Here is a 13,808-nt window from a genome sequence, read left to right as displayed (position 1 = left end):
AACTCAGGAGGTGAGAGGGTTACCACTGATCCACTGTGGAAGTTGTTTTACCATTCGTACTTACGAGCAACTTCCTGGATCAATTTTTCTGCACTGATGCTGTTTGCTGCACCACTCGTCCTGCCTTTCACTTATTGCGTAGTCACAGGTGCTCCCTAGAATCTCACTGTATAAATTTACCAGACACTCTTAGCCTCATTGTTCCCTGAATAACAAGCCAGTATTAGTCATTTGGAGGCTAGAAAGAAACAAGTGTCCATTAACATAACCCGTTAAAGCATCTCAGAGTCATACACTTACAGGCTACATGCTGCATACTGAAGGTGCAACACCCCTTAATTGTGAACACGCAAAATTGTGAAGCAGAAGTAGATGGAAAATTGGCAGAAACTCTCCTAAAGATGCAAAATAGGATGGAGCATCCTCCATGCTATGTGTTTCCATGAGCTGACTGGACTGAGAATACAAACTGCTCCTCCACATTCAAAGTAATTTCTGGAATTACCCAATAACCTGAATTAAGCAACTGGATTGGAGCTTTACTAGAGATTGTGTTTTAAAAAGTGCAATTCAAATTATCCAATAATTACAATTAAGTGACTGAACTATCACGAGTAGACACCCCCTAAACCTCATTCTCCGAGCGCCTATGCCTAAAGATTTGCTGCAATGATCACAGAAATAAAAAGCAATTATTTTATACTTCAGCTTCAGAGAAACAAGGTAACGATGGATGTGTTTCCTATCCGTTACTCACTCAAAGGCTTCAGCTGTAAACAAAGAATTTGATAATTCACAGTAATCCAATTAAGGGGTGGAAATTATATCACAGGTCACCATAAAAATGCAGAATATCGGATTGGAGAGGTAGAATCAGAAGGGATACTGATCGATGACTAGGCACCAGGTTATTTGACAAAATCAAACTTTTAAATAGAAAACAAAGTATGGTTGTACATCAGTGAGCTTGAACTGGACAAGAGGTTTTATGGAAGACACGCAGTGTTGAGCTGCAATCTCATCCTTCAATTAAGTCAATCAAGGGGAGTGGAAGAGACAGGAGATATCAGTGCCCAGAACACGATCAGACCAACACTTGTCATTTCTCACACACACACAAAACTTATGAAAAATCTTATTCTGTGTAATATTTAGTTCAGATTCAGTGGTCACTGAGAATCTAAACATGTTCTCATTATAAACAGTACGTTTTATGCATTTGTCGTTTTCACATTGGCAGAGGCAGTGACCAAGGTTTCAGGAACGTACCATCTCACTCTCAAACCTCGGGCATAGGTGAGTAACTAGATGCAGCTTCCACAACAAGTTAGAAAATTAGCCTTTTCCTTTGGATTTATAGACTTTAACTTTTCTCTTTATGGGCTAACTCCTCGAATGAACCAACTTCAGTGTTAGTCCACATAACATTGCAGGTGCTCAGAAGTGGGAGTAACAAGACTAATTTAGGGGCTCGGAGGAAGCTACCTGCATAACATGTTCTCACTGCTGTTACAAGCACCCACTTATACATGAATTATGGCCTGCCCGCCAAACCCGCGACCTCTCCCACCTAGAAGGACAAGGGCAGCAGGCACATGGGAACAACACCACCTGCACGTTCCCCTCCAAGTCACACACCATCCCGACTTGGAGATATATCGCCGTTCCTTCATCGTCGCTGGGTCAAAATCCTGGAACTCCCTTCCTAACAGCACTGTGGGAGAACCTTCACCACACGGACTGCAGCGGTTCAAGAAGGCGGCTCACCACCACCTTCTCAAGGGGCAATTAGGGATGGGCAATAAATGCCGGCCTCGCCAGCGACGCCCACATCCCGTGAACAAATAAAAAAAGGCTCAGCCTTCTTTCCCGCACCCCCCCCCCCAATTTTCCAAGTTCAGAAACACTCCCACCCACTTCAGACCTGCTCCTCCCCCCATCCCACAGCTCCATATTTTTAATCCTTCTCACCCCACACACACCTGTGAGCAGCCCAATGCTGTGATCCTACCGAGAGAGAGGAAGAACACTAAAGCAAGCAAATCTCAGGCCCAGCAAAACTGCCCACTAACCAATAGCAGCCAGTGAAAGGGAGGATCAGCAGGTTTAGACAGCGAGGAAGCCTGCCATCCGAGTTTACACCCCCGCAAACACAGACACCCTCCCGGGGGAGGGTCCCCCCGATAACACAGACACCCTCCCGGGGGAGGGTCCCCCCGATAACACAGACACCCTCCCGGGGGAGGGTCCCCCCGATAACACAGACACCCTCCCGGGGGAGGGTCCCCCCGATAACACAGACACCCTCCCGGGGGAGGGTCCCCCCGATAACACAGACACCCTCCCGGGGGAGAGTCCCCCCGATAACACAGACACCCTCCCGGGGGAGGGTCCCCCCGATAACACAGACACCCTCCCGGGGGAGGGTCCCCCCGATAACACAGACACCCTCCCGGGGGAGGGTCCCCCCGATAACACAGACACCCTCCCGGGGGAGGGTCCCCCCGATAACACAGACACCCTCCCCCTCTGCTAATTTCCCAAAGACTGTGTCAACTACTTATGGAAAATTTAATTTAAGATTGAAAGCCCCAAAAGATAGCTCCACTCTTGTATTTTTGATGATGACCGAGGGGTATATAAATGGTGAGGTAGTGCCCTGATAGGGAAGGGAGGGGCACTGTGCAAAAGGAACTATAATTGCACAAAGTGCTTTTATTAGCGTCTAGCAACAGAAATAATCTGCCAGTAAATTAACAAATACAGAAAAATCTACAGTACAGAATTGTAGAAAAACTGTAGATGTGGCAAGGACAGAAATCTGACTATCTCAGGACTCCCTGGGCCTACAGACCCTAGTGGGAAATGCCTGGGTGCTAACGTAAACCTGCAGGGACGACTCAGAATGAAACTTTCAGGGACCTGCAAGCTCTTTGAGGAGCAGGTTGGACATTAATGTAAAACTCAACAAAATTGGGAGTTTAGCCAGTCGTGATGCATCAACACATCCAAACAGAAACAAGGTAACTGACAGACAGTTATATTTTCAAAGAGCTGAACGAGGCTCAAACTCAAAACTTAGAGGCAAATTAAACATGTTTTGTAGATCAACAATATAGGCCTGAATATTTTTTTTCCATAAAGACACTAAACTTTTAAACTCCAGTTTAAAGTATTCACACATGTCCACCTGTAAATGATGGGCCCGTGCACGATGGGCCCGATTCCCTTCTAGTTAATAAGATTCAGGATAACGCACAAGACCCCTTCAGCTTCCTTCCACAATTCACACCCCCTGATAATTTTTTTTAAATCCTCCCTTAGATTGACACCTGTTCTTGAATTTGGAGCCCACCTGTCCATCCAGCAGAGATCAGTGTGGGTCTGGAAACAAGTGTGGATTTCAATTCCTCTCAGACACCAATCAGGAGCCAGTGTCAATTTGGATCTCAGTACCGGCCGACACCCAGCATTACCTGGGGTACAGAATTTATTTACATTGCTGACATCTCCCGATCAGCATCCAAGTCCAAGAGGGTGTCAGCCCACAGCACCATGAGCAGCATCTGTTGATAGTCCAACCACTTGCGTCAGCAGAATGGCTTTATTTCAAGTTTGACAGCCAATATGGCAGCTCTCCAGGACCCTTGGGTGAGGGGGAATAAAACAGCAAGACTTTTTCTGGCGCGTCCAAGACAGTTCTTCATTTGTTTGTAGAACCAATCTTTGAAAATGCTGCATGGGGGAATAATGTTCTCCCTTCATTTCTTTTTAAAACCTTTCTTGTGCTCTGATTAAAAGCCAAATTCATGCTAATTTGCAACGAGTTAAAGATAGTTTTGTGCTGTGGGAAGACAGAGAACTGGGTCGAGACCGTCCCAAACTTTTACAGCCAGAGGAGAGGGATTTGGGGTTAATGATTAACAGTTTATCAAAAATTCTGGGGCATTTTTAAAAAGGCAGATGGTATATTTTGTTTGTACTTTTAGCACCGTGCCAGGGTAGAATCTCAAAAGCATCTATCAGCACACTCCGAGCCCAGCTCGCCTCGATTTCAGGAACACAGCCTCAACACTGCTGCTCGCCAAGGGCTAAATGAACAAGCAGCTTCCAAGACACAAAGCTCCATCGAGGTCAAGTCCTCAGCAACCCAACAAATTGAAATAATTAAATATACTAGTTCACCTCGAGTGACGTTACACACAGGGACATCGAAGCTAAGTGTAGGCTTCAGCGGTTAAAAGGCCAGAGGAAAAATGGACCATGGTGCACAGGCATAATCTGTCCCTATTTTGAAGTCATCCATTGCCATTTTATATAACACCGATTCCAAATTATTTTAGTTAAAAAGTGACACTGATAGCAATTTGGGAAGTAGAAAAGCAGCATTAGTTGGAGCATCGAAATTTCTCTGTAGTTCAGTCTGGGAGAGGGGATTTGGGGTTGAGGCTGCGGCAGGTGGTGAGCAGTGTTGAGGCTGCGTTCCTGAAATCGAGGCGAGCTGGGCTCGGAGTGTGCTGATAGATGCTTTTGAGATTCTACCCTGGCACGGTGCCAAAAGTACAAACAAAATATACCATCTGCCTTTTTAAAAATGCCCCAGAATTTTTGATAAACTGTTAATCATTAACCCCAAATCCCCCTCCTCTGTAGTTCAGGCTGATTACCACCTACCGCCCTCCCTCAGCTGATGAATCAGTCCTCCTCCATGTTGAGCACCACTTGGAGGAAGCACTGAGGGTAGCAAGGGCACAAAATGTACTCTGGGTGGGGGACTTCAATGTCCATCACCAAGAGTGGCTCGGTAGCACCACTACTGACCGAGCTGGCCGAGTCCTGAAGGACATAGCTGCTAGACTGGGCCTGCGGCAGGTGGTGAGCGAACCAACACGAGGGAAAAACTTACTTGACCTCGTCCTCACCAATCTACCTGTCGCAAATGCATCTGTCCATGACAGTATTGGTAGGAGTGACCACCGCACAGTCCTCGTGGAGACGAAGTCCCGTCTTCGCACTGAGGACACCATCCAACGTGCTGTGTGGCACTACCACCGTGCTAAATGGGATAGATTCAGAACAGATCTAGCAGCTCAAAACTGGGCATCCATGAGGCGCTGTGGGCCATCAGCAGCAGCAGAATTGTATTCCAGCACAATCTGTAACCTCATGGCCCGGCATATTCCTCACTCTACCATTACCAACAAGCCAGGGGATCAACCCTGGTTCAATGAGGAGTGTAGAAGAGCATGCCAGGAGCAGCACCAGGCGTACCTAAAAATGAGGTGCCAACCTGGTGAAGCTACAACTCAGGACTACATGCATGCTAAACAGCGGAAGCAACATGCTATAGACAGAGCTAAGCGATTCCACAACCAACGGATCAGATCAAAGCTCTGCAGTCCTGCCACATCCAGTCGTGAATGGTGGTGGACAATTAAACAACTAACGGGAGGAGGAGGCTCTGCAAACATCCCCATCCTCAATGATGGCAGAGTCCAGCACGTGAGTGCAAAAGACAAGGCTGAAGCGTTTGCAACCATCTTCAGCCAGAAGTGCCGAGTGGATGATCCATCTCAGCCTCCTCCCGATATCCCCACCATCACGGAAGCCAGTCTTCGGCCAATTCGATTCACTCCACGTGATATCAAGAAACGGCTGAGTGCACTGGATACAGCAAAGGCTATGGGCCCCGACAACATCCCAGCTGTAGTGCTGAAGAATTGTGCTCCAGAACCAGCTGCGCCTCTAGCCAAGCTGTTCCAGTACAGCTACAACACTGGCATCCACCCGACAATGTGGAAAATTGCCCAGGTATGTCCTGTCCACAAAAAGCAGGATAAATCCAATCCGGCCAATTACCGCCCCATCAGTCTACTCTCAATCATCAGCAGAGTGATGGAAGGTGTCGTCGACAGTGCTATCAAGCGGCACTTACTCACCAATAACCTGCTCACCGATGCTCAGTTTGGGTTCCGCCAGGACCACTCGGCTCCAGACCTCATTACGGCCTTGGTCCAAACATGGACAAAAGAGCTGAATTCCAGAGGTGAGGTGAGAGTGACTGCCCTTGACATCAAGGCAGCATTTGACCGAGTGTGGCACCAAGGAGCCCTAGTAAAATTGAAGTCAATGGGAATCGGGGGGAAAACTCTCCAGTGGCTGGAGTCATACCTAGCACAAAGGAAGATGATAGTGGTTGTTGGAGGCCAATCATCTCAGCCCCAGGACATTGCTGCAGGAGTTCCTCAGGGCAGTGTCCTAGGCCCAACCATCTTCAGCTGCTTCATCAATGACCTTCCCTCCATCATAAGGTCAGAAATGTGGATGTTCGCTGATGATTGCACAGTGTTCAGTTCCATTCGCAACCCCTCAAATAATGAAGCAGTCCGTGCCCGCATGCAGCAAGACCTGGACAACATCCAGGCTTGGGCTCATAAGTGGCAAGTAACATTCGTGCCAGATAAGTGCCAGGCAATGACCATCTCCAACAAGAGAGAGTCGAACCACTTCCCCTTGACATTCAACGGCATTACCATTGCCGAATCCCCCACCATCAACATCCTGGGGGTCACCATTGACCAGAAACTTAACTGGACCAGCCATATAAATACTGTGGCTACGAGAGCAGGTCAGAGGCTGGGTATTCTGCGGCATGTGACTCACCTCCTGACTCCCCAAAGCCTTTCCACCATCTACAAGGCACAAGTCAGGAGTGTGATGGAATACTCTCCACTTGCTTGGATGAGTGCAGCTCCAACAACACTCAAGAAGCTCGACACCATCCAGGACAAAGCAGCCCGCTTGATTGGCACCCCATCCACCACCCTAAACATTCAATCCCTTCACCACCGGCGCACTGTGGCTGCAGTGTGTACCATCCACAGGATGCACTGCAGCAACTCGCCAAGGCTTCTTCGACAGCACCTCCCAAACCCGCGACCTCTACCACCTAGAAGGACAAGAGCAGCAGGCACATGGGAACAACACCACCTGCACGTTCCCCTCCAAGTCACACACCATCCCGACTTGGAAATATATCGCCGTTCCTTCATCATCGCTGGGTCAAAATCCTGGAACTCCCTTCCTAACAGCACTGTGGGAGAACCTTCACCACACGGACTGCAGCGGTTCAAGGCGGCAGCTCACCACCACCTTCTCGAGGGCAATTAGGGATGGGCAATAAATGCCGGCCTCGCCAGCAACGCCCACATCCCATGAACGAATAAAAAAACTTGGGGGGGGGGGGGGGATGAAATTACAGCACCCATTATAAATGTGACACAGGAATGTGTTGTGGAAAAGCTGACTGAAAATGCAGACACAAGATTTTTAATTTAAAACTAGTTGATCTCCTGTAACGGAGAATACGGTCTCTCTCTTACTTGTCTCGGTTATCCTTGTGTTGCTACTTCTCTCCGTCTCTCTTCTACTTCTGATTCTCCCCAGCTCATTTATTGCTTGACTCTGTCCTGTTCCTTTGTTTTTTTCGTCTTTCCTTTCTGGGGGCCGGCGGCGGCGGCTGCGGCAGGGAACGGGGGCCGGCGGCGGCTGCTGCGGCAGGGAATGGGGGCCGGCGGCGGCTGCGGCAGGGAACGGGGGCCGGCGGCGGCTGCTGCGGCAGGCAACGGGGGCCGGCGGCGGCGGCTGCGGCAGGGAACGGGGGCCGGCGGCGGCTGCGGCAGGCAACGGGGGCCGGCGGCGGCTGCGGCAGGCAACGGGGGCCGGCGGCGGCTGCGGCAGGCAACGGGGGCCGGCGCCGGCGGCGGCTGCGGCAGGGAACGGGGGCCGGCGGCGGCTGCGGCAGGGAACGGGGGCCGGCGGCGGCGGCTGCGGCAGGGAACGGTCGCTTCATATCAAGTGCGGTGGGTGGATGGGGAAATGTGTCCCTCAGTAACTCTTCCCCTCCCCCAATCATTCCCCCACTCCTATTAGTCCCTAGCCCTTACTCCCATCACTAGCCCCACCTCTTTCCTTTTGAGCTATCCACTCAATTCCTTTTCCCCCTTTCCCTTGCTCCTTTGTACCCTCCATCGAGGCCCCCCTTGCTTCCCCCAGGTACGGGATGAGAGGTCTCCCTCTGCCCCTCCCTTCCTACCTGCTTCCCTCAGAGGCCTTACTTGCTTTCAAAATTCAACTAAGCTTTTCTAAAAATGTCAACGTTAAAATAAGGAAAGCCACTATCTCACAGCTGTTAACAATTAGGACATTTGCATTTTTAAATATCAAAGCAGGTAAGGTAACTAGTTGGCTTCAAAATTCAATGGGCTAGGATTTGCTGCCAAAATAACGGCGAGTTTAATGTATTTGCTGATATTAATGAGTAAATTGCCCAGCAATTTGTGGAGAGGAAGAGATACCCTGTGAGTTGCGAACCGCCACAAATTATTGGATGATTTGCTCTGCCATTCGCCTCGCGAAAACAGCAGCTCGCCCTCAACTTCGAGGGTTAAGAAATTGCTGCATTTAATTACCCATTAACCTCGCCGCAGAAAGGTCGGGCTGGTACCTAACAGCTCAAGTGCCTTTTAAATTATGTTCCTGCCAATCAACCTCTCCAGCCCAGAAAAGGAGTGAGTCTCATTCCTACAGGTAGTAAATTGTGAGAAATTTTTAAAATTTTACATTTTTCTTACTTTTCCTTTATCTCTCTCTCGCTCTCTCAATTCAATCTTTCTTTCCCCGTCTTTATTTCTCTTTCTGGACCTGATTTGACTCTAATTCACCAGATTTCCCTGGCCCGTTATCAACTCACACTTCTAGCCCAAAAAATGTGAGTTGAAGGGTGAAGGAAAAAGTCTAGCTAATGGGGCCCACCGTGAGATGCCCCACTCCAGCATATTCCGGGCCAATGCTTTTTGAAAATTATACTAACACTAGCATGAGGAAATACACCCTCAGATTATTATAGAACACACCATAAGCTGCAATGGATGTGTGATTGCACACATTTTTCTCTCTCACACACAGCTTTTGTTTTAGAAGGCACATTCACCATAAACTTCACCTGAATAAAACTTTTGAAATATGTCCTCCAGCAAATTTTTCAAATAATTTTGAAAAACAACAGAGCAAAAACTGCTAGGAACTAAAGAAAAATATTCCATCAATACAGCTGACTGACTGGTACTGATGAATTCTGGGAAATTAGGTACACTGCGCAGACTTAAACCGTCCAATCCAAATTCTCACCTCATGGCAAACTTATCAGGTCCATGTACAGGTTTTGGAAGCAGTTAAGGCCTTCAAATAAAAATTATGAAGACGACATTAACAGTCACAGAAGACAATTCAATGGATAAACTTAATCATGTTGTTGTGAAAGTATATAATTCATTTTGTTTAAATCGTCCTTTTGGACATTAGAAATTTCAGTTATTGAGCAAAGTAGCAAATTAAAAAAATTCAGGAAGCATTTTGGCCAATCTATGGGAACCTGGTGGCTAGTTTGCGGAATTCCAGGCTCACAGGGTTAAACAAGCAGTTTCCATTATAAAAGCTGACATAGAAAACAAAGAACTTGCATTAATATAACGCCAGTCACATCCTCAGGACATCCCAAAGTGCTTCATAATGGCAGAAAGTGGACATAAAAGTACAACCAAATGTGACAACAAGCAGCACGGTTTTGTAGACAGAAAGTGCGTGCAGATGTAAGATTTTAAAAAAAGACAGACACGCCATCCCACACCTGCCCAGATGACATTAAACAAATTTAGAGGGGCTCCATTGAGCACAAGGCTCTCGCAAAATATTTTCCGAAATTGAATTTTAAAAGCTGGTCGCCTCACTCCACTTATTACCTCCACCTGAAACACAACTTAGTGAAACAAGTTCAGCGAGACCTTTACCTCCAATATTCCACCTTAACTAATGCACAAAGATAGAATGTTAATAAAGTTAAGATGAGGAGCCAGGCAAAGACAGAAACCTAACTCACCATTTACCTTCTCCACTGGTTCACCTTCTGGATATTTCTCTCCTTATCCAGATTAATGGAGAATCCTGTTTAATACGATTATGTCCTTAACCTTGGAACAGTTGTGTTGCTGTTCACTTAATCTCAGGCTGGGGCTTCAGCAGAATCCGTGATCCGACGTGCAAACAGAGTGCACTTTTGTACTAATAGTGGCGGTTTGTACTTCCACAGCTGTACTAAAGAGTGCAAGGTACAAAATACTTTTTAGTGAAACTACCAACTAAAATAATCCAATCTATAGATCAAAGAAAATCCAGCCAATGAGAAGTAGTGAATGATTTAAGTTTGAGAAACTGTTTCAAATAAGTGACAATCACCAGGAATAAATTCCATTTAAATCACATTTTACAGAAAACCTTCCAAAACTCAGCCAGATCACTACGTCCCTCTCACCAACACACACACACCTGTATCACTACTCCCCTCTCACCAACACACACACCTGTATCACTACTCCCCTCTCACCAACACACACACCTGTATCACTACTCCCCTCTCACCAACACACACACCTGTATCACTACTCCCCTCTCACCAACACACACACCTGTATCACTACTCCCCTCTCACCAACACACACACCTGTATCACTACTCCCCTCTCACCAACACACACACACCTGTATCACTACTCCCCTCTCACCAACACACACCTGTATCACTTGGCCTTCCCAGCAAGTGCTGAGACCTGTACTCCGGGAGGGAGGGGGGTAATTGCTGTCCCCGCTGCACCCCATGGGCCATAACTGCCATGTCCAATTGCAGCCGGTGGATAAAGCCACCATTAAACCACAAAACAAGCAGCTCTGCTGGAAATAGTTCAGGGTAAAAGACTCTCTGGGGTTAAAACAAACACTCAAATTCTCAGCTTTGTGCTTCCGATTTGTCACTGTAGCCCGTGGACTTACTGCTGTCAATAGAGTTGCAAAGTTCGCGTACATTCAGAAACCAGTTTAAACTTACGCTCCATAGAGTCTGGAGAAATGCTCATCCTTCGAAAATATTCCAGTGCAACATTGCTGCGATATCCGACACAGATAGAGCGGAGCAACAGGCTCAGGAAACAAAGAGCAAGAAACTATAACACAGAAAAAAGTGAATAACATTCCTGGGAATGGCCAGCCCCATTATCAGCACCGAGTCAGCCCCATTATCAGGGGTCAGCTCTGGAAAGCCGGCTGCAGCTCCTGGTGCTGAACAAACCACTGTTTATACAGTGAGGCACTTTTGACAGGAACGGAGACTCACACACGGACACTTTAGTCAGACTGTGACTGTTTGCACAAGAGTTGCAGAAGGTGGAGTGTGCTGAGCGGGGAACTGAGGTCATGTTCACTGATCTGTACAAGCTCCTCGCACTAAACCCAGGGCTCTCTGCAGGGAGCAGCCTCCACTCCCACTCACTTATTTCGCTCTCAAAATGAAGTTGAATGATCCAGCAAATCGAATCAAACAATTTAAATAAAAATACACAGGAAGATTTTTTTTTCAGAATTTCAACTCAATTAAATTCAAAATAAATTTTGAATTGAATAGGCTGTAATTATTTATATTGTAGTACATGTTCCACTGAGCATTTTGTACTATTGTAAACACTAAATCCTTACTGCTTGCTGATCTTTGCAAAACATTTTTTTAAAAAGAATGTTTAGCTGTAAAATCACAGCTTAATAAAAGGGCGAAAATAAACTCGAAGTGAATATTTTGCAGAGTGTAACTTCCCACACCTCCATTGGGGGATTCGATGTAAAACACAGAGCAGTGAACATTCTCTAAAGTATGGAGGGTTTTTTTTAATAACAGTTCAGCTCAGGGTGGCCCATTTGATCTCGAACTCTGATACATTCCCTCCATTACAGCAGTTTAACACTTCCAGGCAGAAAGGGCCTACCGGTTACTTCAATTCCATCGCCTTCAACACTGAGCTAGAACACTCTCAGCCCCAGGTCCTGATCAGTGCTTCAAATACACAATCTTCTGACCCATGGGCAAAAGTGCTCTCAATTGAGCCAAGTACGGGCTTAAAAGAACTTAAATATTTGTCTGCTGATGGCACCAACTGAAGTTTCAACTTCTAGTCTCTCTCATCAATTTCTTTCTAGTTTTAATGTCTCGTCACAGATCCAAATCCCCGTTTGCTGCTCTTACGCTTCACACATGCACTAATTCTGTGACCTTAGCCTTGAACTTGATCTAAAACTGAGCTCGTCAATGATCACATGAAGTCGAGTTGTTTAGTAACCCGGAGTCAGGCTGAAAGCTCAGCGCAAAGACGTGACAGTGTCTGTCCTTGTACCTCGTTACCATGGATACTGCTCGTGTTTTCACTCCTCCCTCATGGTCGCCCCCAATTGCCCGCTTCACCTGTGGGATATTGAAATTCCCCAGGATTACTACAAATCATTGCTGCCTTGGATTGCTTTGTGAGTTCACACACAAATACTTTGCATTGCTCACATCCAGAAACATATTCAGAGTAAAACAAGTGAGTTCTGATCAGGACTCTTACTGCCTCAATCACTAGCTCACGGTAAACACACTCAGATTTACTCATGGACACTGAGGGAGGGCTTCCCATTTGTCGATTTGTAGCAAAATTGCAAACACAAATATAAAAGAGCTTGATTACAATTTAGTTTCAAATAACAAACACAGATTTGTGGGAAAGAGTTTGAGAAAAACTTGGAGGAATCATGTTGTGGGTAAGAACAGGGTTCAGAGAGCTGGCACTGATTCGAGTAACTCTCACCCATCACTGTTACATGTACTGGACTCACGCTCACAGACTGCTGTTAGTTTCAAACTCTGCGTAATGCTCTTGAATAAGAAACGAAGAACGAAGAACGAAGAAGGGAAAAGTAAACAGATTTTACAGACCATTAAAAAAAAGTCGCTACCCCACCCGGTTCTAGAGTCAGGGAGCAACCCTAACCTTGCTTAGATGTAGTGGCCAATTGTGCACAACCATGTACCCTGCCCCATGACCCTACATACGCAGTGATTTTCAGTTATGCACTAAATGCAAATATCCAATGTTGTGTGATCATAACTTACCCAAATATGTACACTTTGCAGATAACAAAATGAAATAAATGCTTAAATGGTCATTTGTATCAATTGTCCAGCAGCTGTGCACAATCACTAACAGCACTAGTGCTCACAAGAGCAGCTGTGAATGTTAGAACACAACTAGTAACTCACCATTTCGCTCCTCATTCCACAAGCTACCAATTAAACCTTTCAAATTAAACACTGCTATTTTATTCGAGTACATAATCTGAGAAATGACTGACTTCTATATCAGCCCTAACTCCTCAATAACCCCACCACATCTAAGCATCTACATAAATTCCATAATTTCTCAGTTATACATTAAAGAACATGCTAATAATATGGAGGGAAAGTGGGCTTGGCGAGCAGAGTTGGGTTACAGCATAAAGGAACTGAATGACCAAATACCAACCATGGTATGTCAGAGATCTGGTTACGTCAACTCTGTACATTAATGTAGCTCAACTCAACCCAACCCAAACACATGGACTATAAAACAGGGCTTTGCTAGTTCGGAGCTAAAGTCACCGTCTGAGCCAGAGAACGGGAAAGTGCTGTTAGCCATCTCAGTACCCTGGTTTAGGGCTGTGTGTCTAGGTCACTGCACTAAGACCCCAGTGGGAGCGTGGATGCTGGGTGGGCACTGGATGGAGATTGGCTCTGCTACCCTCAATAGTCAGATAAACCTGCCCACACTCAGCAGTCTAGGCCGATGCACAATTGGCACTTGGTGAGGTACTCGAAGACGTTGATCATCATAGCAAGAGAATCAGAGCCTTCAG

At 46.5% G+C, this 13,808-nt stretch overlaps 1 protein-coding gene across 7 annotated transcripts in view; it reads right to left on the bottom strand.

Moving 5' to 3' along the window:
* pde8a (phosphodiesterase 8A) overlaps positions 1-13,808 on the bottom strand; it is a 136,022-nt gene that overhangs the window by 75,321 nt on the left and 46,893 nt on the right. The window contains exons 1-3 of one of the 7 annotated variants that reach the window (XM_067971234.1): positions 11,867-12,105; positions 10,939-11,053; positions 9,938-10,152 (exon numbers count right to left, since the gene is read on the bottom strand). The exons of 3 other annotated variants lie outside the window; for them this stretch is intronic. In XM_067971234.1, the coding sequence (XP_067827335.1) occupies positions 9,938-9,940 (3 nt within the window). In that variant the 5' untranslated portion in view covers positions 9,941-10,152; positions 10,939-11,053; positions 11,867-12,105. Of the gene's footprint in view, positions 1-9,937; positions 10,153-10,938; positions 11,421-11,866; positions 12,106-13,808 lie in introns of those variants that run through there. 3 more of the 7 variants (XM_067971233.1, XM_067971235.1, XM_067971236.1) reach the window with 3 other exon arrangements.

This window comes from Heptranchias perlo, chromosome 34 (assembly GCF_035084215.1).
Source record: "Heptranchias perlo isolate sHepPer1 chromosome 34, sHepPer1.hap1, whole genome shotgun sequence".
Taxonomy (NCBI): domain Eukaryota; kingdom Metazoa; phylum Chordata; class Chondrichthyes; order Hexanchiformes; family Hexanchidae; genus Heptranchias; species Heptranchias perlo.
This window is presented reverse-complemented; position numbering and strand designations above follow the sequence as displayed.